Source organism: Arachis ipaensis, chromosome B3 (genome assembly GCF_059453495.1).
Source record: "Arachis ipaensis isolate K30076 ecotype BB chromosome B3, ASM5945349v1, whole genome shotgun sequence".
Classification (NCBI taxonomy): domain Eukaryota; kingdom Viridiplantae; phylum Streptophyta; class Magnoliopsida; order Fabales; family Fabaceae; genus Arachis; species Arachis ipaensis.
In genome coordinates, this window is record NC_142438.1 from 4192917 (window position 1) to 4219384 (window position 26468).

At 33.7% G+C, this 26468-nt stretch overlaps 3 protein-coding genes across 3 annotated transcripts; 1 reads left to right on the plus strand and 2 right to left on the minus strand.

Moving 5' to 3' along the window:
- Window positions 1-389: 389 nt before the first annotated feature.
- On the minus strand, window positions 390-6687 carry LOC107629152 (E3 UFM1-protein ligase-like protein). Its single transcript, XM_016331857.3, has 20 exons — window positions 6329-6687; window positions 5840-6151; window positions 5307-5573; window positions 4940-4987; window positions 4718-4783; window positions 4227-4330; window positions 4052-4145; window positions 3914-3970; window positions 3369-3807; window positions 3129-3283; window positions 2971-3036; window positions 2819-2887; window positions 2639-2731; window positions 2458-2523; window positions 2226-2272; window positions 2049-2112; window positions 1712-1789; window positions 1569-1631; window positions 1270-1362; window positions 390-722 (listed from the first exon to the last, which is right to left on the minus strand). The coding sequence occupies exons 1-20, from the start codon at window positions 6500-6502 to the stop codon at window positions 615-617; spliced, it is 2463 nt and encodes an 820-aa protein (XP_016187343.1). The 5' UTR covers window positions 6503-6687; the 3' UTR covers window positions 390-614.
- An 852-nt stretch (window positions 6688-7539) lies between these two features.
- On the minus strand, window positions 7540-10801 carry LOC107629150 (ankyrin repeat-containing protein At5g02620). The gene is made up of 4 exons (XM_016331856.3): window positions 10341-10801; window positions 9565-10196; window positions 9067-9476; window positions 7540-8583 (listed from the first exon to the last, which is right to left on the minus strand). The coding sequence occupies exons 2-4, from the start codon at window positions 9914-9916 to the stop codon at window positions 7705-7707; spliced, it is 1641 nt and encodes a 546-aa protein (XP_016187342.1). The 5' UTR covers window positions 9917-10196; window positions 10341-10801; the 3' UTR covers window positions 7540-7704.
- Window positions 10802-22923: 12122 nt separating this feature from the next.
- LOC148569676 (uncharacterized) lies at window positions 22924-23907 on the plus strand. The gene has a single exon (XM_088506495.1). It carries the CDS (start codon window positions 22924-22926, stop codon window positions 23905-23907), a length of 984 nt encoding a protein of 327 aa, XP_088362621.1.
- Window positions 23908-26468: the final 2561 nt, after the last annotated feature.

The following is a 26468-nucleotide window of genomic DNA, read 5'->3' on the forward strand; positions in this document are numbered from 1 at the left end:
CTTAACTTGTTAGGATATCTCAATCTGACCAGTCAAAGACTAATCTGTTGCGAATTAGAATTTCATTTAAGAGTTTGTTTTTGGCCAATGATTTGTGTGTACAAAGTGGAAGTTGATTATAGGATTGTTTAATTTTGCAAATTTACGCTCCCATTGCATGACATAATTTGCCCTTTCCCCTGTTCGATTGTAGTTGGGTTTACATCATACTCATCGGAGTGGTAAAAGTATTTATTTCATTTCGGATTATATAGCTCTTTCGGCTTTCATATTAAATCAATTAGAATATTGCTTGATATTTTAAGTGATCTAATCCATAACAAATGGGTATGAAAAATTGTCTTTAGGTTCCAAATTATTTGGTAGTATATCAATGAGGCTCTGGCTCAGAATATCTAAAGTTTGTTAAGCAGAAATTTAAGTATGGAAAACACCCGAGTATCGAACTTTATGCGGGATGAATTAGTAAAAATGATCTTTGTACTGTCTAAAATAAAATTGTAAAAATTCTCTAGTCTACACAATTGTCATAAGCTTTCACTTAAGGAACTAGACATCACTGAATAATTGTTGTGTGAAATGCATCCCTGCTTGATTGAGGTGTGATATGTTATTTATGAAGATTGTTGTGTGTTGGTCAAAACTAAGCTTTTGAGATCCCACATTTGACTCTCCAGAAGTTCCCTTTTACTCAAAATTCTATCAGATGCACAATCGTCTTCCTATAAAACATGGGGGCGAAAACATGGTAATTTACAATGTATACATTTTCCAATTATTCAGTGATATTGAAATTAGGTGATCATAATATTAAAAGAAAAACGAATATTTTGCTTCTTCATGATTGCCGGCATGGTCGGCTTTTCAGAGTAAAGTTAACTGAGTAAGTGGTTTCTGTTTCTACTTTTTAAAGATAAAAGATTCTATTAAAAACGTTTGTGCAAAGAGTTCATTAAAAGGATGAAAACTAGAATTCTTATCTAGCTTTTTTGAAATGTCGATGAAAATTTAAGTTTTTTCCTAACAAGCAGGACATTTGTTAAGAAACCAAGAATGCAAAGGTTTTTACTTATTACAGATAAAAATTTATATACATATATTATTCTACGAAATTTAAAATCTTAACCTTTTCAATAAAAAAAATTTCCTCCCTTAGTTTACTTACTAATTTGAACTAAGTTCATTTAGTGGGGACAACTATTTTAAATGAACTCAGCCAATAGATGTACAAAATGCAACATGCAAGCAAGCTTGATAAGTAATACTCACATCACCAGGTGCAGCTGATAACAGTGCTAAGAGAGTCACTGTAGCAGCTTGATAATCCGTCAATACCTTGTGTGCTGACTCATCGAGCTTATCCTGAAAGGTTTTAAGACGTGAAAAAATAAATCTCCGAAGACTTTTGAAATATGATAATGTAAAATATTATATGATTGCATGAAATACAGTCCTGCCAAAGGTGCCAAAATTTGTCTATATTACCATCATAGATACAATCATACAATCTAAATAAGCCTAAAATATTCATATTCAGTGTGATGTTAACCCACAGAGAGAGAACATACCTTCAATTGGGAAATAGCAACAGAGATCGCCCTTCCAGGGGCTTGAAGAGCTTTATGGTAAACCTGTACAAAAGTGGAAGAAAACAGTAAGGAGATGGGAGGCTTCAGAAAGAGAGAGGGGGTGTGGAAGCAACCAAAGTTACCTGGATATAAAGTAATGACACAACTTTTGGCAGAAGGGATACAGGGTCAGTCTCAGCAGAAACTTGGGATGTTAATTCCTGATATTCAATAACAAAAGTTAATGGTAGGCCAACTCTGATAAATATTTTCCCCTGATTGGAAATTTGTTCCTCAGGACTTAAATTAGAATTTTCCTTTGAGCTGAAAAGAACTTATTCATAAATATTTTGGGTAATTTTCAGTTGATCTACCAATCTGATATTTAATACATTACCAGTGTTATTGACAGTATATTTGTGAATCTAGTAGCTTCAAACAAATTCTGATAAAGCTTTATGCGGGTGAAAGCATAAATACCTTACGATATGAATGTAAAAGTGTTCTTTCGAGTTTCTTGTCGAGTCTTTTCAAAGGCAATGCACTGAGGGAAAAAAAGAATATTCAAGATCAAATCACATTGCAAGGCTTGAATCACTACAGAAGCACTGGAGGTCAAATCATTCCTGAAGCTCAACAAAATAATAGACACATTACCTCTCTTCAGTTACTGCTCTAAATGCGTCCATGAATACTTCAACATTCTGTTTTGAACATTCAAATTCAACTTCTAATTATACTGTTCACAAATCAGAGAGGATAATAGTTTTGATGCTTAAGAAAAACGATATTTTCACCCAACTGGTTGCAACTGTAAATTGAAAAATGGTTGACAATGAATTACATAAACCTTAACAACAAGATTTGTTGCAAAATTAGAAATGCCAACCTTTCCCTCCAATGCTTCTACAACAGCAAGAGCCTTATTTGCAAGAGGTCTAGGAAAACTCTTGGACTACAAAAGGAAATAATAAACAAAATGTAAGTACTCATTCTATGGCTCCTGCTAATGCTCAGCAGCAAACACAATACCAATACAGACGTTGATGCAAATAACATCTTATTCTTACAATTGCAACTCTGTCTCCAGGACTAACTGAAATAGATTCAGAACTTGGAGCCTCCTGAACCTCAACACCATTCTTCAATTTGTTGTGTTCATCCTGCAGATGATGAATCTATTGCTTTAGACCATATTAAACCCTCAAGATATATATTACGTTTACAAACAGTTCATTGTGTAGAATTACCAGATCATGAAGAAGCATATCCACCATAGGAGCTGCTACTGTTCTTAGTAAATGCCTATGTAAAACAACCTGCCATCATTTACATGTCAATTTGCACATTTCAACAATGAAAACAGAAGAATTGAACTTCTAAAAAACATAACAGAACTTACAGAAGTTGATTGATCATCTTCAAACAATTCCAAGGCTTTTTCATAGAGCTGCATGTTTAAGAAAGACTGCCACCAGGGAAACACAGAAAAAACAATTAAGATAGTAAACTGTATGTATAAAAGACCACAGAAGTTGTGTTTGTGCCACTTTAGCAAACCTCATCAAGTTTCTTCTGCAAATTATCAAGCAATCGTTTCATTCTGTCTGCATTTTCTGTTAGTAATGCCTTCCTTTTCTCCATCCAAGAACTGATTATTGTAGGCCTTAATTTGTTAGCCAAAGGCTCAAGAATTGTTTCAGGATCATCTAGACCTGTCAAATTTATAGCACTGCATTTGAGAATACAGAATAACTTGTATAGGAAGAAAGGAAAGATTTGAAGTCAGAATCAACAGACCTTGTTCTTCAAACTCGGGAAACAGGGTAGTAATTTTCTGCACGATCCATTCTTCTGAGGGACTACTAAGATGGTCGTCCTTCATTTTAACTGATTCTTTCCTTGAACCTGACTTTGAATCTGATGTTTGTGACGATGTATCCTTGCTCTTTCTCTGGTTTTTCTTAGATTTTGTGGATGCCTGTTCCTGGTTATCTGGACCACTTTCAGATAGATTTGCTGCTGCATTTCCAGTGGCTTTCCCCTTTTTTTTCTTGGACCCTTTATCAGAATGCTTGTTGGCCCCAGCATCACTTGCCATTTCATTGGACTCGTTCAACCTTCCTGAATCGTATCCTTTTGCTTCATTGGTTACTTGTAGATCATCAGACATCTTAGAGCCAAAAGACCCTGAAACGCCTAATGTCTCCAACTCTTTCACCACGCGATCACATATGTCCTATAGAAAGGAAAAAATGGCACCAGGAAACCAATGAGAAAAATAGCAGCAGATAGTGATCTTTTATTCATCAGTACCTTTTTATTACTTATATTAATCACCATACCTTCATAAAGCTGCTGCTTAATACATAAAATTCTCCAAAAATGTGCGCTTTATTAGACTGCAAGGTAAATTATGTTTATCAACAGATGAGGGGAGCATAAATTTTACGATGTAGATTGTAATCAAACTCAAATATTACCTTGAGAGCCAATTGAACAGATTGACAGAGGGACAGCATTTTAGCTGCATCTTGAGGTGTGAAAGATGAGGGCAACAAGGAAAGAGAATCACTCCTGCGACACTGTTATGTCAGGACACAAGGAACAAACATGACTTGCTATAAAGGTACACAAGGAACATAATAAGGACCTTACCAACTACCACGTTCAATAGCATCCTCAGTAGCAGCATCTAACATGTCAATCATAGATTGGTGAACAAATGTTGTGACTAGAGGTTTTCCTTCAGGATATCTGGACTAAATTGGATTGCACAAACTTAGACTTCATCACATAAGCTAGGCAAACAAATGGTATAATATAAGATATTCATGTAACATATGTTATATCCTATACACTGCATGGTATTTTTAGATTCAGATAAAATCTTTAAAAATACGAAAACAAAAATATTTTCATAAATAAAATAAAATAACAAACTACGAGCAACATGATAATTAATTCAAAAGAACTTCAATTTGTGAAGATAAATAAAGAATGACATGTGTCAGTCTTTAAGGGACAGCAGACTAAGAGATTAAGGCACTATAAAGAGTGTATACTTTAACTCAATAAACAGGAGTGGGTGCATGATCATTGTATTCTTTATTTGGAAAAAAGAATTGAAATGGTGACAAGTTGCTTACCTGCAAGAACTGAATGGGCTGTGGGATTCCAAGTTTGTGCAGAACCTCATAGCTGATAAAAGAATTCTAAAGCATGCAATGAAAGGCAGCACAACATGAACGATAAAGACAAAGAATACAACTGGAAAAGATTATACAGCCATCTAGCTCAGATGATGTACTATAAATATAAAAAAGATTGAATATGGTCAACAAAACAGAGTAATGAGAAGTGAGTCATACCTGTGAAAAAAATGAATCCACAGATTCCTTCTGAGCAATGGCAAACACCTGTAATGTGATGTAAGAAGTGAAAACCATAATAAATTCCCTTAACGTTTGAAAGAGGAACTAAGTTATTAGCACCAACGTAGATAGCAGAGCAATTTAATACTACCACGTTGGACACTGTCAATCAGAGGATTAAGAGTAAAAACTGGAAATGCAATACATCAAAAGAATTTAAAAATGCTTCCAATTGTTGCCAACCAAACATTGAGAGAAGGATCATCAAGGGTTCAACCAAAACAAAGGCCCAAGAAAGAAACCATAAAACCTTAATCTAGACATCACTTTGACAATGCATAATCGATTGAAACATGTCACTTACAGCTGGTGTCCAATGTACTCCTGCACGAACTGATCCTTGAATCTCGCCTTCCTTCACAAGTCCATTAAACAAAGATTGGAAGAAAGATCCATCAACCGCCACACCACCGGTTCCGCCCATTTCCTGCAGTAACTGCTGCAATGAGCTCCACAACACCGTCAAATTTGTTGGCACTGTGATTCCCCTTGCTGCCCCCCGAACCATTGCATTCATGCGGGCCACATAGGCGGGAGTATACAATTGCCCTCCCTCAAGCCTTCCTTTCACCTGTCCCAAAGATCAACAACACTCATAAAATATAACTCCGATGTCATTCCAAAGGTTACATAACACATGAGAAACACTAGGGGAACTTGTCAAAACAGCTCCAATGCCATTCCAATTTCCAAAGTTAACACAACATGAAACACTCACTGATCTAATCAAAACAGCTCCAATGCAGTTTAAAGTTGACAGAACAGACACAAGATATTCAATGAACATATCAACATCTATCGCCATTCCGAAGCTAACAAAACACTCAGTGAACTCACCATAGTGCCGAGTCGCGGCTCCAACATGGACGCAACCAAGTCCAATCCAACATTAAGCTGTGCAGCGAGTTCCGTGAGCGCGATCTGGCTGCATTCTTGAAGCCTTTCGTTAACCTCTTCGGCGACCGAATCCCAGTACGATTCGGACATGATTTCCCCCTGATTCAGCATGAACTCAGCGTGATCCGCCACAATGCGCTGAGCCTGCTTCTCAACATAGTACAAGTCAACACCAGTAGTGTCCGCAAGGTCAATCACCGAAACGCGCCCTAATTTTCTAACCTCAGAAACCATTTCGTTCCTCAATTGATCCTGATAACATTTCGCGATCGCATAAAATCAATTGAATTCGATTAACATCACTTATAACATCACAGTGCATCAAAATAAACAAAAGAGTAGTATTAATTTGAAATTAAGAAGAAAAAAATGCTGAAAAATGGAAACTAATCGGTGTTTTGTTTCTTCGTGAATAACTGTGAAGCTTACGAGAGTGATGTATTCTTTGCCAGAAACGGTGTGAAGGAGCTCGAAATCGATGATTTGGAGTTGTTGAAGCTTTTGGATCAACTCGACGACGTTTCGCTCAGATAATCGAATGCTGGACTTGGCTTGCTGAGCGAATTGGAATTGTCGCTGAAGCTCAAGCAATTCTTCGTCCATGGCTGTTCTCAATTACACGCACAAACTGCTTTCGATTTTCGAATTTTAAGCTTTCAAATTCAGTTCGGCGTGTTGATGATCCCCCGAATAATGGAGATTGGGGCTTTGGTGCCAAAGTTTGCTTTTCTTCTCTCTTTTGGAGAGTTTTCAAAAGGTTATTCTTATGTTTAGAAAAATATTATATTAATAATTACTTTTAGATAACTCATTATTTAATATTCTTTACATAGGGCTTGTTTGGGTAAGCTTTTAAGAAAAGATCTTTTTTCGAGTTATCTTTTCTTAAAAGATCTTATAAAGAAGTAAAAGTAATTTTATGTTTGGATATGTTATGTAAAAAGGTCTTTTTATCTATCAATTATGTTTGGGTATAACAATATAAAAGTACTTTTTTATTCATTTATTACATGAAAAACAATTTTTTTTAAGGAAAAAAGATCTTTTAAAAAAAGATGTAAATTACAGCTTCTCAAAAAAGATCTTTTTTTGATTTTACTAGTGCTTTTACTTTTACTACTAGAAATTTGCCAAACACGTTAAAAAATAAAAAAAGATCTTTTTTCATTGAAAAAAGATCTTTTCTTAACAAAATAATGGCGCCCAAACATGCACATAATCAATAATCAATAAAATATTCTAAATATTTTTACTAAAACACTAATAATGTTCATAGTTTACAATAGTATTCAATATTTGAATATAAATTTAATTTTACTAAGATATAAAATATTTAATTTAAGCTAAAATAGTATTTTTGTAGTGTGTGTGTATATATTAGTTTAATTAATAATATAAGGTTAGATTGTCTTTTAAAAAATTATAAAGATAAATTTAAGAAAGCATTTATTGTAAGCATTAACCATAACAAATCTTTAAATTATCTCCCTTTTCAACTACTTTTGTCAAAAATAGAAGCAAGCCTCTACTTACTTCTAAAAAATGCAAAAAAAAAAAATGTTTATTTTCTTTTTATTCTGGGAAACACAAACAAATAATTCAGAAAATGAAATAAATAATTATTTTTATAAAACAAGTACTAGAAGAAAAAGAAATGAGCCCATTATATTGAGAGACAGAAATAGATATGGATGAGCAAAGTGATATATATACATTAAGAAGGCTTCACTTTGTATTTGATATATAGCTCCAACTAGCCATGGAAAAAAAGAGAACATGACTTAGCAGCTCTCTATAAAATAATTCTAAATCGCATACATTTTTTTATACTCATTGTTTAGTATCTCAGTATCTGACATAACAGAAACTGAAAATGATCTTGACCTGCTTCCCATTGAAGACTTCCTTATGCTTCTCAAATTTGATGCCTCAATTCTGTGCCTAATGACCCAGTAACACATTAATCCTAATGTTGTAGCCATTATAGTTGTTCCTATAACTGTGACTCCAATTGCAAGCCACTTTTGATCTTTTCCAACAACTATGAATGAAAGTGCCAAGAATGCCACAGTGATAAGCACACAAGCCAGCCACATTAGCTTGTTAATGATAGCCATCATCTGCTTCTTAGCTTTGCTCTCTATGACCACGATCGAGGTCTGCACCACCACGACGGCTAGGGAGATGAACAGCGCAATGGAATCGAAGACAATGAAAATGATGAATGCAGCCGTAGGGGCTATGTTTGCTTCCCCAAGGGACATCCCTTTAGGAATGTTTTTTGGATCATCAACAAATTGGCCAGGAACTGTGAAGATAGCTGCAAAGGCAACTGTGGCAATGAGGACAGCAACCACAGTGGTTGAGTTGATTGCATTGTTGAGTCCTTCAGCATGCATCTTGTTGATGCGCTTGGCGATTCCCTGGACGCGCTTTCTGGTCTGGCGCGTGTGTTCTAATTGATAATGGACTTCATGCTTTATGTCACTCACTGTTTGTTTCAACTCTCTAGCTGCTGTTGTTGGCTTTGGCTTCATGGCTTTGGCACTTTGAACACCGTGTTCCGAAAGTATGGCTTTGATTTCGGAGTTCCCAGTTTTCTCAGCAGTGTCTAATGCACTTTCGCCGGATTTATTAACTGCTGTGGTGTCTGTTTCTTTTTGTCCAAGAAGCAACTTCACAATCTGCACAAACAAAAACTCATAGTTCAGACCCTGCCTTTAACTAGAACTGCATTATTTTTACTTTTATTTCTTAGTAACCCCCAATCCGACAGACCAAGAACTAATATGCTGCGGATCTGAACTCCATTTAAGGTTTGCCAACACTTGCTTAAGCGGACGAGTGAGCTAACCCCTCGACCAACCCAAGTTGATCATGATTCTGTCTTAAAAATTTTCGCTTCTCTTAAAATCAATTCTAGTTGATCATGAGGGTCAGAGATCAAACAACATTAAAACCAACAAATTCAATTTAACTTCCTCAATTCTCAGTTCCTCCTAAAATCAATTCTAGGCCTCCCAATGAATTTCCAAACATGCAAGGACATATAAGGGAGATGATGATATAAACCACAATCTATTTATTGTCATCCCAATTCAGAACAATCCATATGAACTATTTGTATAAAATTTAGAACAACAATGGCAAGGATAATCTTAATTTACCTGAGCTCTACCCTTCCGGGTTGCAATATGCAAAGCCGTATTACCCTTATTATCAATCATGTTTACTGATGAGGGATCCCCTTTTATCAACTCCTCCACCACCTCAAGATTCTGCCCTTTCACCGCCATGTGAAGTGCGGTCTGGCCCTTCTTATCGGTCCGTGTCACAACCCCAGGCTCCTTCTCTAAAAGTGCCTTTACAACAGCCAAATGTCCGTTTCTTGCTGCAGAATGCAGAGCTGTTTTCCCATTGCTTCTAGCTATGGTTGCCAAGCTACTACCTGCCTCTAATAGAAACTTCACTATCTCAGTATGCCCTTGTGTCGAGGCTGTGTGCAAAGCCGTGGTGTTCGAGGGATCCACGGTCATTGATAATTCAGGATGAGCCTCCATAAGGATCTTCAACACATCTGCAAAATCAATCAAGAAAAAGGTTCAAAACAAGGTCTCATGTAAACCAAATTGAACACAAAAACAACAAACAACAAAGAAATATACCTAGATCCCCTTGTTTAGCAGCAATGTGGAGTGCATCAAAACCATTCCTAGCCTTGATTCCGGCATCAGCGAGATCATAATACCGAATCATCTCCTTAACCAAATCAACATAACCATACTCAGCAGCAACATAAAGGGCTGTTTCCCCAGCTTGGTTCTGCTTTGCCAACAACTCATGAAGTTGACCCTCTTCAGCACCACTAAGTGTGTCCTTTATGAGAGCCAAGTTCCCTGCTCTCGCTGCCGAGTGCAGGGTCGTGTCGTCGCGCTTCCCGGTCAATTGCTTGGTCATTTTCTTCCTTGGAGTAGCGGCCACAGCCGCAGCTTCCTGCTGCACTGTTGGTGTAGCCATTGAATTCAACAACCTTAATGAATCCCTTTCTAAATTGAACCCTAACTAATTCTAGTGTTATAGAATTTCAGAACCTTCTTTTCTTCCTACCAGCAAAAACCCAGATCAAAACTACCATCTTTCATCCCAGATAGCAAGAATCATCTCCTTGAAGCAACTCAAAGGAGAGATTATAATCCCAACCATCACCAAAACCAAATAAGTAATCAAAATGCTCCACAGATCAATTCTTAGCTCTCATAATATGTTCCAGAAACTGTTGATTAATTGATACTTCTTCCTGCATCCAGAATCATAAAAAAACCTGGGTTCAGAACTACTCACACCAAACATTGTATATATAAAAGGAACCATAAAGCTGCATAACTTATACAAAAGGAAAATTTATAAAAAAATAATAATAATAATAAAGAAAGAATCTAACCTCGTTGTGCTTCTTCTTTTTCTTCTTCTTCTTCTTGTTCTTGTTCTAGCACCATGATTGATGGTTGAAATTAGAGGGTGGCATGGTGGGGAGGTTGGTCATACACCCTGTAACGAACATTCGGGAATTGAAAGGAAGAGATTGTATTTATATATACAAAGGTTTGAAGCAAAAGAAAGAAAAAAGGTAATGTCTGAAAGAAGAACCAATAATAATAAATAATTATGAGAGGTTTATATAATAAGATTAGTAAGAATTAAGACACATGTAAGCAACAACAACTACTTTATATGTGAATCTAAATCAAAATCAAAGGGAAATTAAAAGCTGGTGATGATGAAAGGAGAGAGTATATGATATGATGAAAATTATTTAGAGAGAGAGAATCAGAGAAAGTGGTGGGCAAAGACAAGAACATACATAAGGTTGTGTTGTTATTATGTAATGGACTAAAAACGAGTGTGTCCAATGAATGAGAAAAAAAACTGAAAATAACAGATCCACGCGCACACTTACGCGCGTGGCTTCTATTTCCTTCTCTCTTTCGCTTGACCGAACAGTTATATGCCGTTGACTCTGTAACTGAACCTCTTCTTCTGTTATCTTCCTTATCCAAATCTTTATCTTTTTTTACTTTACTTTTGTTATTTTCGTAGATTTAGAACAAACAATTTTACGCGAAATTTTGTTAATCATATATATTGTGATATCAATAAATATATTAGAATTTTTTAGGGCAGTAATTTTTAGTATATTTTTGTTAGATCAGTATAAATATTAAATTATTTTTAATATGTAAATTTTATTAATTTATGTGTATAAATTTTAAAAGAGTTCTGTTAGGGAGTCAATAGATTATTTGTACAATGGACTATTGAGTTACAAAATGAACATCCCCATACTATCTAGAATAATCATTCATTAAACTTATTTTGGGGTGAACTCTGACCTTTCGGATCCAAAACTCTAATACCATGTTATGATATCACTCATCCCAAAAGTTTCAATTGATGGCAAAAGGTGACACTAATGGTTATATCTCTAATACTCCTTAATCCTCCATTGTGTACATTGTACAAATATTTCATTGGCTCCTCATACTTTTCCATTTTAAAAATATATAATACAAATTATATTAATTCATATGTACAAAAATTTAGTAAATATAATTACAAATTATATATTTTTTGTGTGCAAATTTTTTGTAAATATAAGTATTGACCATGTAACATTGCTCATGCATAAATACAACTAAATTTCATATTTATTAATTAAACAGTCATCCATGATAATGATGAAATAACACTTTTTATGTTATTAGTAAATAATTAAAATTAACAAAAAAAAATTAATATATAAAAAATCAATTACCAAATTAGTTATTATATATTTGTATATATTTATAATTTTATATATGTTGATTTATATATTTTTTTAAAATAAATAATCAAATTTGTTTACAATGGATAAAATATTTTTTATATATGTATTTTTGTGCATAATGAATAATTGTAGCTATTCTTTTTTTACAATTGAAATCTCGAATATATGTATTTTTGAAATTAAAACATTGTTAACATATTTGTTAGATTATGTTTAGACACCAAAAAATTATTTCTTACATTATAATCTTAAAATGTTTAACATCGTATGAGAATTGAGAAAAAATACCGTCGATTACTTTAATATTTCTTGTGCAATTTTCATATTTTAATATAAATATGTTAAGACTTACTTTTAAAATGTCAACCTTATTAGTAATTTAGCACAATGTAATGCAAGTAGCTAAAGGTGCACTTCATATTATGACATGTTGATAGCGATCCAATTATATAATTAAACTCGATAAAAAAGGGAGCCCATTGCATTGACGTGATTTCCTATGAAGCACAGATATTTCGCTGAATTGTCGTGTCCGCGTGTTGGACACATTTTGGACACGACACTCATTGATATTTGTCCGACACACGTGTCTATTGTGTCCAATCGTATCTCAATAAAAAAATAAAAAATTCTTCTTCGGACACACTTGGACACATTTAAATACCATCACGTGTCAGCGTGTCCAGTCTTATTCTTAACATATATTCTTAAAATAAATTTAGATATAGTATATATTATTATTTATTAAAATAAAAAGATATTTTAAATACTTGATATAATTAAAATAAGACATTAAAAATTATTAAAAAATTAATTTATATTTTAATATCAATAAATATTAAAATATCATTATGATTTATATAAAAAAATACTTTATATTTTATATGTATGCGTATCCCCATGTCTTATAAAATTTTAAAATGTGCATGTCGACGTGTCCCGTGTCGTGTCGTGTCCTGTTTCCGTGCATCATAGCTGATTACAAACTTTAACAACATTATATTTTTCCTCAATTTTTTTTAAGAGTTTTTCATGGTATTTTATAATCTAACTAATCTGTTACGAATTTAAATTTTATTTAAAAATTTATTATTAATCAATTAATTTACATGTATAAAATGAAATTTAAATCTAACATTTATTTAAATAAATGAATAAATTAATCAGACCAAGATAAATTAATTGTCTCATTTTTTTTTTCTTTCTAGGGTGGTAATTTCAATCTCGGTTGATAATCTTTAACTTTGCTTGACAATGTCATTGAATGGGCCATTGTGACAATGAAGGATAAGCAGAATTAGTGAAAGTAAATGTGAATGTGAAAGGAAAAGAGAAGTGACGTCACAAATATGGCCCACTCAATTGAACTTCCAATGGTCGTTTTTGGACGGTCGTGGCAGCCCACATCCAATAAATTAATATGCAATTATTAAAAAAATATTTGATTAACTTAGTTAAGATTTAAAAATTTACCAAGAAAGGGGTTATGATTTAATTTGTACATAGTTTTATCATAAAAATAATAAAAATAATTTATTACACTAAAAATTAATCACTAAAATATTTATTATGCACTAATATATACTTATGCACATTAATTTATATATTTTTAAATTAAATAATTAATTATCATAATAATTAAATATTTAATAAATAATTAATTAAATTTATTTACATTAATATAATAATATTTTTTTATAAAATGTCAAATATATATTTTTATATGCAATAAATGATTAATAATTATTTTTTTATGATAGCATAATTATAGAAATAAAACTTATGAGTTATGACAAAAATTTAATAATAGTGGCATGAAGATTGAGATGAAAGAAATTCATGGAGATGAATATTTTAAGTTTACAAAATCCGGAGTGATAAATTGAATGGCAGTATCAACCGAAAGAAAAAAATTGGAATTTGAATATTTTAAAAGAAAAGTAAAATGTTATTATTTTTGTCCTTAAAATATTATCATCTAGAAATATTAACTGAATATTAATTCGGGTCAATAATAATGGCCTTGATAGTGACAATTGACACACATAGAACTCGTTATCCGCGTGAAGCACACGCGCGACTTGATTTATAGTACTACCAAGCATTAAGCAATGGTGGTTGAGAAATTAAGATGCTCCACTACTCCATTTTTGTGACCTTACCCGACAAACACTGAAAAAAAAAAAGTATACTATATAGTTAAACTCCCATGTGATGCTAAGTTTGTGTTACTAATATACTACTACATAGCATAGCATAACATAACATAGCATTATCCTAAGTAATAACCAATTTAGGTCGATCAAATGATCAATTCATTCGTTCGTTTAAACAAATGTCAGATATTCGAATCTTTTTTTGTATATGCAGTAATTTATTAGTTAACACAAACTCTCAAAAAGAACTCAAATTTACAATAAATTAATCTTTGACTTATCGAATTAGAGAATACCATAGACAACTTAAAAAACATAATCCTAAGTAATATTATAGCATGTCCTTGATTTGTTCATCTAAGAGAATAATTGCCATAATTTACGGCTATAAATTATAATCTCTACATCACAATTTGCATATAAGAAATCTATGTGTATATTCTTGTAGTCATGCCCATCAAATTAAATTCCTTCAATAATGCATGCCACCCCCATGTATATAAGAGCTTATAAGATAATTCAACTTGTCGATTTTGGTAGTAGAATTTTGTTGATTATGAACTATATTTTGGATAGAAAAAGATTAATTAAATACACATTATAAAGTCCCTATTATTGGTTTCTTTTTTGCATCTTGATGTGGCTCAATTCCGCTTTATAACACATTTTGAATGGTTTTCCAACTCATTAATGTTAGTTCCTTATTATAATCTCTTTTTATGAGAAATTGTATTTATATACAACAATTTAAATAATATAGTAATGATATATTTGATATAAGAGAATTAAGAGAGAATATATATATATATGACTCTAATATTTACTAATTAAAAATCTTAATACATTTGCTTAGATAATTGTGTAATTTTTTTACAGCATTAATTAGTAACTACAAATTAAAAAGGGGAAAGAGAAAATTAGGAAATTAAAAAAATACATTTCTAGAATGAGTTTAATAGGGTAGTAAGTAACCTAGTTGAATGATAAAGAGATATATGCAGCCGTTACAGAGAGGTAGTTGAATGTGATTTAGATATATAACCAAGACTTTCATATATATAAAGTATCTACTACACTTGAAGACTTTCTGTGGTTGCTGCATCTCATTGACTTCAATTATGCATTGTAAAATAAGGTGGGGATATTGTCATTTGTCAAGGCCTCATCGTCATCATCATCAATTCATCATCATCATCATCATATTCAATTTTAATAATCATTTACGCCAATCTATTAAGATATGGGGCACTTGACTGTTAAAAATATTCAACATGGACTATGTTACTCAAAATAATAAGAAAATAATAGTTATGAATTATCTACTATTTTACGTGTTAATGTTCAAATTTGTTCCTGAAAGATCACGCGATCTTCATTTTCATCCCTGAATGATTTTTTTAATCAAATTAGTCCTGAAAGATAAACTGTTAGTCAAATTAGTCATTCCGTCAATTGGATAATGACGTGTCACGTTAAGTGCCACGTGGCACGCCACGTGACAGGTAGTGACACGTGGCATAACACGTGTCACTTGACATATAAAAAAGTTTTTTATTAGTCAAAATAGTCTTTGAAAGTCCAGACATAAGTCATTTTTATCCCTCAAATTTTAAAAATTAGTCAAACTAGTCCTTATATAATTTTTTTTATTTTTTCTTCATAAAATTATCTCTCTCCTTTAATTCTTCTCAAAATCTCTCTTATTCTTTTCTATTCTAAAATATTTTTCTTACATTACTACATTTTGCTGGAATATATATATATGCTCAAAATTGAAATGTATATATTTATTAACCTAAACAAAGTTATATGCTCAAAATCAAAATTTATGTACGTTAACCTAAACAAAGTTATTCCACTATTTTTTTTCTACTACATTTTTTTTTCTATTACGATATTACTTATATATAGGATGTAATGGTAGTGATACTTAGAGTCAAAATTCAAGAAAATCCACAAATTTTGCTTCAATTCCAAACTTTACAAAATATTGAAAATTTGTTGGTTAATTATTATTATTATTATAAACGAATTGCTTCTTAAGCGTAATACGTGCAAACATCATAATAAATTTTTGTGTTTCATATGTTTGAGATAGATTATATAATTTTTCTTTTAATTTTACAAATCAATGAGATAGATTATATACCTATGCATAACACAGGCTACTCCGCACTAGTACATTATATAAATAGATATGTTTCGTATTAAAATAAAATTCTTTTTGTTTTAAATGAAATATTTAAAAAATTATATTAGAATATTAAGATTCAAAAAGTGATATCATAAACCAGTTTTTCAATTATTGAGTTTTACTGTATAAATTAAATAATAATAAAGTTATAATTTTAAAAAATTTAAAAGATTTAAAATTTAAAATAATTACTATATTATTTAGTAAAATTTAAAATATTAAATTTTTAAATATATAATCAACAATAATTTGATAAACTCATTTAAATAAAAAAAATTCACATAAAAAATTACAATTTGAAAATGTAAAATTTTAAAATACAAATGACAAAATAACTTTATAAAAATTTAATTATTTTTATTATTTTATGTAAAGATAATTTTGTTTATTAAGGTTTAAAAAATAATATTAAAATTAGTAGTATAAAAAAATATTATAAATTTAATATTATAAAAAAATTATATAAGGATTAGTTTGACTAATTTTTAAAATTTTAGAGGATGAAAATGACTTACGTCTGGACTTTCAAGGACTATTTTGACTAATAAAAAACTTTTTTATATGTCAAGTGACACGTGGCATGCCACGTGTTACTGACCTGCCACGTGGCATGTCACGTCATTATGCCACGTGGCACTTAACGTGACATGTCATCATCCAATTGACGGAAGAACTAATTTAACTAACAGTTTATCTTTCAGGAACTAATTTGATTAAAAAAATCATTCGGAGACGAAAATGAAGATCACGTGATCTTTCAGGGACGAATTTAAACATTAACCCACTATTTTACATTTCAAAATCAATAGAAATACTCATATCGGAATATCCTGTTATGTTTATTATATAATGAAATAAATAAATAAAGAGGAACAAAACTAAAAAATAAAAAAATTGTTATATTGGAGATATGAGTAACAGTTAGTAAAACTGTTAGTTAGCTATAATTGATTTAGTTAGAGGTTGTTAACTTTTTAGAAATAAGGTCCTCTAACAAATTCTGCTGTATAAATAGAAGGTTATGATTCTGTTGTAAAGAACTGAAAAATAGTACAATAATTATTCTATTTCAATTTTCAATTCAAATCTCTTGTTAATCTCTCTCTTCTTTGTATTCTTCCATTTCTATTATGGTATCAGAGCTAATTAACAACCTCTAGCTAAATTAGTTATAGCTAACTAACAATTTTACTAATTGGTGCTCATATGTCCAATAAATTATTATTATTATTATTATTATTATTATTATTATTATTATTATTATTATTATTATTATTATGTGAATGGGGAATCCAATTTTTTTTAATTAGTGGATTAATAATCACATTTAGTGCCTATTAATTCTTTTTTCCTTTAATAATAATAATAATAATAATAATAATAATTAGCCAGGTGGATAACATATGCGTTTTGTGTAAAAAAGACGTTGAATATATTCACCACTTGTTTCTGGGCTGTGAGTTTACTTGGCAGGTGTGGTGTTATTGGCTATGTGACTTTGGGAGATTGTGTCATTGTGATGGTCCTTTCTGGTCTCGCTAAAAGAACACTTTGAGAGCTGAACAGGTGTTGCTAATAGGAAGGGAGAGCGCAATAAGTGGCTCATATGTTTTTTTTTCGGTTATTTGGAACGTTTGGCTAGAAAGAAATGTGTGGCTTTTCAATAAGAAGGAAGGGAGTATGAAGGAGGTGTTCCAAAAATCTTTAATCAATTTTAGAGAGTGGAGTAGCTTGAATCCCTTTTGTTGTTGATGGTAATGTCGGAGATGACACTAGAGATAGTTATCTTTTTATAGTCTCTACAAATTTTTCTGTTTGTTTGATCTCTCGTTCCATTTTTTTGTGTTGAGCTCCTTTGTTCAAAAATAATAATAATAATAATAATAATAATTTGCTTGAGATAGTCAAGTAGTAAATAATTTGGCTATCAATATTAAGCTTAAAAGTAGTAAATAGAGGGTTTAGCTATTTTTTAACACCTTTTAATTGTTCTAAGTTTGGATATATATATATATATATATATATATATATATATATATATATATATATATATATATATATATATATATATATATATATATATATATATGGGCTTGTGCTGTTAGTAATAACCGTAATTTTTTAAGTGGTATATAATGAATAAATAAAATCATCAGTATGAAACCACCAATACGTGTGGCTACCACCAACCAATGATAAGATACAAACATCCAAAGCTGTAAATGGTTGATGAACAAGCTAAGGGTCAAAACCAATTAGTAATTTAGTATTATTATTTTCATTTGCTTTCTAGTGGTTTTGTGCGCGTAACTGAAATTACTAGCATTTTAAATATTACAAATATCAAATTAAATAGTCTTAATAAGCACTACCCCACAATGAGATAAGATGCAAAATTAAAACACACAAAATTACATATAAGCCAAACTCTGTCATTTTCATCTAAGAAATTTTCCACCATTCTTTTGTGCCATCAATTTATGTTCATAAACAAATTTCAACACTCCAATTATAATAGTTGACATTTCAATTAGATTTAAAACAAAGGGAGAATAGTGGTCAATTATTTCAGTGACGAAGTACATGGTAAACGTGTATCACAGCCCCGGGCTTGTTAATTTCTTAAGTTTAATTATAAACACAAGGAAATTCTTTCAAAAAGGGTAATCGTGTTGAATAATATCATCGTGTAAATGTAATAATATTAGGCTAATTATATTATTGCCAATAAAGAGGAGAAATTAAGTCAAATAAAATCCAACTTTAGAGACTTTCACACACTAGTATTTCAATTCACTCGCAAATATGCAAAACAATAGTACTAATTAGTAATTACTAATGATGTCATCATTGTATTACTGTATAAATTAAAAATTATTAGATAATTTAATATATTTATTTTAATTATTAATATAATATATGTTAATATTTTAATTATTAATTTTAAATAAAAACATTTTTGTATAAGTTCCATTTTTTTTTGTAAACAACCACGTTGTTAAAATAACATCGATCATTGTGTGAAAAATAAAAATAATTAGTTTTACCTATTTGGATCTTACTTTGTAATAATAGCTGAAATATTGATTTCATGTAAAGAAAAAATAATTCATGAAAATAAAATTATATATAATTATATAGAAATGTTAATTTTAACTATATAATCTTCATGTCATTTCATACTTTTTTATATTTGTAGAAATAAATTTTTATTTATATTTAAAAAAGTGAAAATAATGTTGTTTATTTTCTGTTTCTATTTTTTAAGAATATAAATAAAAAATTTAAAAGTATTTGTTTAAAAGTGTGAAAAAATAAAAAAAATTAACATTTGTATGTATTATATATAATATTTTAAACAAAATACATGTTCATAAATATTTGAATAAAAAATTATATTATAAAATAATATATTTTAAAAAATTAACTATTACAATATTTTTAATCTTTTTTAACAATGATTTAATTATTTTCAAATAATATAAAATGATTAAAAATAATATTACATAACAATTAATCTTAGTAAATAAAAATATTTTTTGATATATTTACATGTTTTATTATTCTTAACAAAAATGACCAATGAGGTTCAATATATAAACGACATTTTAGGAGCATGCAATGGACAAAAAGGGAAAGAAATTTAAGATGACCAAGTTGTATATTTTGCTTTGGGCGGCGAAGACAACTATGTATATTATTGGTTACTTAATAGTAAATAATTACTATAAAATTATTTAGCCAAAAGAACAAAAAAGAGCACAATAAGAGCTAAGTAAGCCCACATGGACATGACATGCTGCACAAGAAGCATCCAAACGAAATCGCCGAATAAACACTTTTATTATTATTATTATTCTGTGGAAATTGGAAAACTTAGTTAAAAAATAATGAATAATGCATAAAACACTAAAACAAGCAAAAAACAACTAAATGCAAGACAAACAACTGGTGGGTAAGAGAAAAATTCTTGTTACAGATTTTGTTTGTTTTTATCTTTAATTATCACTATTGTTTAAAACATGGATGAAAAATTTAATTGAAATGTGTGGCCATATAAGACTAAATAAAAATATAATTTAATTTTGGTCATTATTAGTATAAAAAAATTTTACACCCGCATCTAATTATGAATTTTTACGTCAATAAAAATAATTATTTTTTATTGATCGCATTAATAATCATAAAAAAAAAATTGATGTCATTAAACAATTCTATAAAATATTTTTACACTCTCAAACCATCAAATTAAACTTATAAAAATATAAAAAGTTTATTACAGATATGCTCATCAAATAATTAAAATCCTGTAAATGTAAAAACAAGTGTAGTCAATAATACGCCAATGAGTTATACTTCAAATGGCATAGTCTCCCCATACTCAATTAAGAGGTTGCGGATTTGAGTCTCCTATCTTGGTAAAAAATAATACAATGTAATCAGTGCACGTGCAACATGGATTGCGCGTTATGATTCAACTACTTTCTAATTTATATGCTCATCCATTGGTCTTTGGGGCCTGAATAAAGTTTAGAGAATGCTGTCACTCACTCACTCACTCCCATTTCACATTTCAGAAATAGCATTCTGATTTCTGCAATCTGCATATTATAGAATACAAAGCAGTGTGCATTAATTAGTTAGCTAATATATCTTATTAAGATTATTATTATTATTATTATTAGTAAAAAAATGAATTTTTTATTTTAATAAATATATAACAAAAAGGCTAAAAATTTAAAGTTTATATCCTTTCTTATAGAAACTTTTATAACTAATGATTTTAACATGTGTAAAGTACATGTTAATTAAACCCTAATTACTATGAGATAATTATATGTATTCCAAAGACAATATATAATTGTCCACTTTATTTATGTTTCCGGTTGTTGACCATTGACTCCAACAATTATTGAGCAGGTACTGAATATGAATTAATAATAGTGTTACGATGGGTAACCGGAGATTAGTGGGCCAAATGACGTTGGTTGACCTAAACGTGTGAGGGAGGTGGCCAGCTGGTGCACCTGAAACTCAGTGTTCCTCCGTTCGACTTGCGCGTCTGGGAGAATGGGGGTGGTACCTGCAATGACACTCCGATGCCTAAGTTAGCAAGAGTGTGAGCAAGTTGAGGATGTATTGGGACTTAGTGATACCTGAGGGATGTCAGGGTATTTATGGAGGTGAACCAATAACCACCGCTGAAGTAGTGCCACCTTTTTAGGTGGATAACCGTTCCCATATCTTAGGGAGGTTAAGATATGGCTCTATGAAGTGGTTAGAGAGTTTCTAGGGGCGGTTACTCATTCGAATGAGTGTTATCTGCCAGCTAACCCTCGTATCCGACTTCTTTGGAGTAGGTCGTGTTCAGTACCGACTTCTGAGGATGAAGGCCGGTACTGGGGGAGGGCCAACCCCTTTGGGTTGGGCTTCTTTGCTTGGATCCTGGGTCCTATTTATTGGGCCAGGGTATGAACAGTGCCCCTACTCGAGCCCAATTTATTTTTAAGAGTTGGGTTCGAGTATTCAACTCGGGGTCGTAGCCGATTTGTGAGAGGACCGATGTGATGGTTTGAAAACCGACGTGATTTTTCGTGACCTTTTGGTTCTGACAGTTACGTCTAATCAAGCGTCGTGTCCGTTAGGGGTGTGCGTAGGGATTTAATAGCCTTGGTAACGGTGCATCCTTATTAATGATTGCCCCGATTTTACCGTTATGCCCCTAACGTTCTTATAAATATTTTCCCTCTCTTTCGTTGTTTCGTTTCTGCGATCTTTCAAATTTTCCTTGCCTTCGTTCGTGCTGCGTTCTTGCGTCTTCAAAGGCTTTTTGCTTCCAACCCTTATTTCCGGATAAAGGTTAGTTCTTTAATATGCCTTTGTAGATAAATTTGATTTGTAGACTTTAGTTTCGCATCCTCCTCCCTTTAGAGACCGTGTTGGTGACATTTCTTTTCCCCTTGTAGGTTTGTTACCCCCCTTTTTTATAAAAAGAAATGGCTTTTGTAGATGCTCTCTCTCATTGGGTTGATGTCACGGTCTTAGGGGAGGAGCCCTCAGTCGATTCTGAGTTCATTACCAACCTTCGCACTCATCACAGAATTTGTACTTCTGAGGATGACGAACCAAAATACGAATTGGTAGTCCCGGGTCCTGAAGACCGGGTTTGTTTTGGAAGAGTCGATGAGGCGGCCCCTCATTTTTTCTTTATGTACGAGTGCATGATCACCCGTTTGGGTGTTTTTCTTCCTTTTTCGAATTTTGAGATATCTGTTTTGCGTCACTGTCGAGTCGCTCCCACCCAGCTTCACCCCAACTCTTGGGGTTTTTTGAAAATTTATCAATTTATCAGCCAGGCTTTAGAGTTCCCGACTTCTTTAAAGATTTTCTTCCATCTTTTCCATATGACAAAACCCTTCAGTGGGCTAAACAATAAACAACAGTGGGTGTCGTTCCGAGCCATACAAGGTCGGAGACTTTTTACCCTTTTTGACGAGTCCTTTCATGACTTCAAGAACTACTTTTTCAAAGTGCAAGCTGTAGAGGGTCACCACCCCTTTTTCCTGGATGATCATTCTTCTCCCCGATTTCCTTTATATTGGCTGGAGGCCTCCCCTTGCGAGAAATATGGTCTGGATGATTTAACTGAGGTAGAAGCAGCCATTGTGGGGTTCCTCCGAGAAGCGTGGGGGAGGGCCCCATACTTGGATACTAAAAAATTTCTCCAGGGGTCGCCGTCCTTTGTCCAGTCACAATTAGGTAGCTTTTTGTGTTTCTTGCTTATTTCCGACTTGCAATTTCTTTTACCGACTTTGTCTGATTTCGGCTACCAATTTGTTTTTTTGTAGAGATGGCAAAGAAAAACGCTCAAGAGTCTTACCAGAGGGTTCAGGAAGCCAAGGCAAAGTCTCGAGCCAGGTCTGGGGGTGTTAGGATGGTTGTCTCTCCTCCTCCTCCTCCTCGGAACGTTGGGACTCCTTCTCAGCCTATCGTAATTTCTTCCTCTACTTCCTCTCTGCCACCCCCTTCCGTCCGATCTACTCCCGAACCAGAGCCAAAGAAGCGCAAGACCTTAGAGTCTGGCGCTTCTGGTGAGGCGGACGCTCTTGCGTTCGTCCGAAAGAACATCTATCCTCATGCTCGTATGAGTATGGATGATGTTTCTGTTCGGCACTACCTCACTACTGTGGTTGAGGAGAGTCTCAAGACGGCGGGGTTTTGTGGCAAACTCTTGGATATATTTGAGAAGACTCCCATCAGCTCTTTAGGGACGACCTCGAGGGTCGAGGAGCTGGAGGGTAGGCTCCGTATATATCAGGAGCATGAGAAGGAGTTGGAGGGGAAAGTCGCCAAACTGGAGGTGGAGAGGAACAGCCTCCGAGAGAAGGGGCAGAAGTTGCAAGCCCAATGCAACATGGAGGTGGAGTTGAGGAAGGCAGCGCAAGCCAGCTACAATAGTTTATTTGCTGATCTTGTGTCTGTAAAGAACGACTTACTGAACGCTCGGAAGGCCTACACCGAGTTGGAGGACTCTATTGCGGATGGTGCTGATGAAGCCTGGAGGATTTTCAAGGAACAGGTCGGGGTTATTGCTCCTGACTTGGACCTTTCTCCTTTGGACCCTGATAAGGTTGTTATTGATGGTGCCATCGTGGATCCTCCTGTCCCCATAGTGGAATCTGAGTCTGATTTAAAGACTCGGGGGCAGAGGATCGTAGAGTCCCCTCCTCGCTCTAAGGACGCTCCGAGTTCTTCTACCGTTCCTCCGACTTCCTCTTCAACTCCTACCCCTGGCGTTCCCCCTGATCCTGCTGGTGGTGATCTAAAAAAGTGATTTTTGGCTATCGGGGCCCGGCTTGTGGGCCCCTCTTTTTTTTTTTTTTTTGAACTCTCTATATTTATTTGTTTGGTGTTTTGAACAATTTTGGCCTTTTAAGGCCGTAAACAAAACAGTGATGCCCCCTTTTAACAGGGGTTTAATTTAGCGTTAAATAAATGCCCTTTTTGGATAAGGGTTTTGAGTTACCTTATGCGCGCATGCTTTTCGTGGTTTATTTGACTCTTTGATCTTTTGTGGAGAAAATCTTTTCTTTGGGACCTGCTTGCTTTTCTGAATTCCCTTGATTCTTAAAGCAGCCTTTTTTCTTAGTTTTTCCTTATCTCTTTTGGTATTCCTAGTACTCAATTTTGTTTTATTGAGTTTTTCGTGACTTAGGCTACTTTTGCGATTCATTTTAATTGTACTCGGTTTCGCATTCCGCCCTGTCAGTCGGACCGATCCCGAGTTTATCATGATCGACTTCTATAGCCTCTTTACACCGACTTGTACCTCGTCGTTTTATCCTGACGACCATCTAGGTCGGTTCATGGGATTTTTACGTTTTGTCGAGCTTAAATCGGCGCGTTTCGTAGAAAGAAAATTTAAAAGGGAATTTTGAAAGAGATTTTTAAAATGGAAGAGTTCTTTATTAATTGAGGAGGTACCTTATTGCTACTAAGGGCTTTTGCTAATTTATTTCCCTTAGCCCCTACTGTGATGCCTCGTTAAAAACCCTTCTTCAGAAAAAACCCTTTGATTCTGGGAAAAAATCATGAAGCTGGGAAAAGAGTACATCAGGGAGTAGGGTTTGCTTTTAACTGTAGTACCTTTTCATATTACAAGCATGCCATGACCTTGGTAACTCGGTGCCGCCTAAGTCGGTCACCTTATAATAGCCTTTTCCTAAGACCTCCTTGATTTTGTATGGTCCTTTCCAATTGGCGGCGAGCTTTCCCTCCCCAGATTTGTTGACCCCAATGTCGTTTCTGATTAAGACTAAGTCATCTGGGGTGAAACTCCTTCGAATGACTTTTTTGTTGTACCTTGTAGTCATCCTTTGTTTCAATGCTGCTTCTCTTATCTGAGCTTCTTCTCGGACTTCAGGGAGCAAGTCGAGTTCTTCTTTATGTCCCTGTATATTCTTGATCTCATCGTGAAAAATCACTCTTGGGCTTTGCTCATTGACCTCTATTGGGATCATGGCTTCTACGCCATAGACTAGTCGGAAGGGTGTTTCTCCAGTGGCGGATTGGGGAGTTGTTCTGTAAGCCCATAGTACTTGTTGGAGCTCTTCAGCCCAAGCCCCTTTCGCGTCTTGTAACCTTTTCTTCAGTCCTGCCAGAATGACTTTGTTGGCTGCTTCGGCTTGCCCATTGGCTTATGGGTGTTCCACCGAGGTGAACTGGTGTTTAATTTTCATACTGGCTACCAGGCTTCTAAAGGTGGAGTCGGTGAACTGGGTTCCGTTATCTGTGGTAATGGAATAAGGTATCCCATACCTTGTGATTATATTTTTGTAGAGGAACCTCCGACTCCTCTGTGCAGTGATGGTGGCCAGTGGTTCTGCTTCTATCCACTTTGTGAAGTAATCTATTCCCACGATTAGGTATTTAACTTGTCCTGGCGCTTGGGGAAAAGGACCTAACAAATCCATTCCCCATTTTGCAAAGGGCCATGGAGAAGTGATACTAATGAGCTCTTCTGGGGGAGCCACGTGGAAATTTGCATGCATTTGGCATGGCTGGCACTTTTTCACAAATTCTGTGGCATCTTTCTGTAAGGCTGGCCAGTAGAATCCAGCTCGGATTACTTTCCTGGCCAATGACCTGGCTCCGAGATGGTTCCCGCAGATTCCGCTATGTACCTCTTCCAACACCTCGGTGATTTTTAAGGTCGGTACACACTTTAACAATGGCGTTGATATCCCCCTTCTGTAGAGAACATTTTTCACCAAAGTATAATGTTGTGCTTCCCTTCGGATTTTCTGGGCTTCTTTTTCCTCCTTAGGGAGGATGTCGAATTTTAGGTATTCGACTAAGGGGTTCATCCATCCGAGGTTTAATCCGACCACTTCAAAGACTTCTAGTGTATCTTCTGTTTTTAACACTGAGGGTTCCTGGAGGGTCTCTTGGATCAAGCTTCTGTTATTGCCTCCGGGCTTGGTACTTGATAGCTTGGATAGGGCGTCTGCTCTGCTGTTTAGATCCCGAGTTATGTGCTTCACCTCGGTTTCTGCAAAGCGCCCCAAGAGCTCCGAGGCTTTCTCCAAGTACCTTTTCATAGTTGGGTCTTTTGCCTGGTACTCCCCACTTATTTGAGAGGTCACCACCTGGGAGTCACTGTATACCATCACTTTCGTAGCACCGACTTCTTCAGCGAGCTTCAATCCTGCGATCAAGGCTTCGTATTCTGCCTGATTATTTGAAGCTGGGAATTCGAACTTGAGGGAAACTTCTATCTGGGTTCCCCTTTCATCTACCAATATTATGCCTGCGCCGCTTCCTGTTTTATTGGAGGATCCATCCACGTAGAGTTCCCAGGTGGTTGGTTTATCCTCTTGATCCCCTGCATATTCT

Coding starts and splice junctions, on each gene's coding strand:
- LOC107629152 (XM_016331857.3), bottom strand. CDS start 6,502: ATGGACGAAGAATTGCTTGAGCTTCAGCGACAATTCCAATTCGCTCAG. Junction 2,524..2,638: donor CTGGAGACAGAGTTGCAATT/GTAAGAATAAGA, acceptor TTCCTTTTGTAG/TCCAAGAGTTTTCCTAGACC. Junction 1,790..2,048: donor TTTTACATTCATATCGTAAG/GTATTTATGCTT, acceptor ATTGAATATCAG/GAATTAACATCCCAAGTTTC.
- LOC107629150 (XM_016331856.3), bottom strand. CDS start 9,916: ATGGCTACACCAACAGTGCAGCAGGAAGCTGCGGCTGTGGCCGCTACT. Junction 9,477..9,564: donor TGCTAAACAAGGGGATCTAG/GTATATTTCTTT, acceptor TTGATTTTGCAG/ATGTGTTGAAGATCCTTATG. Junction 8,584..9,066: donor CCCGGAAGGGTAGAGCTCAG/GTAAATTAAGAT, acceptor TTGTTTGTGCAG/ATTGTGAAGTTGCTTCTTGG.
- LOC148569676 (XM_088506495.1), top strand. CDS start 22,924: ATGGCAAAGAAAAACGCTCAAGAGTCTTACCAGAGGGTTCAGGAAGCC.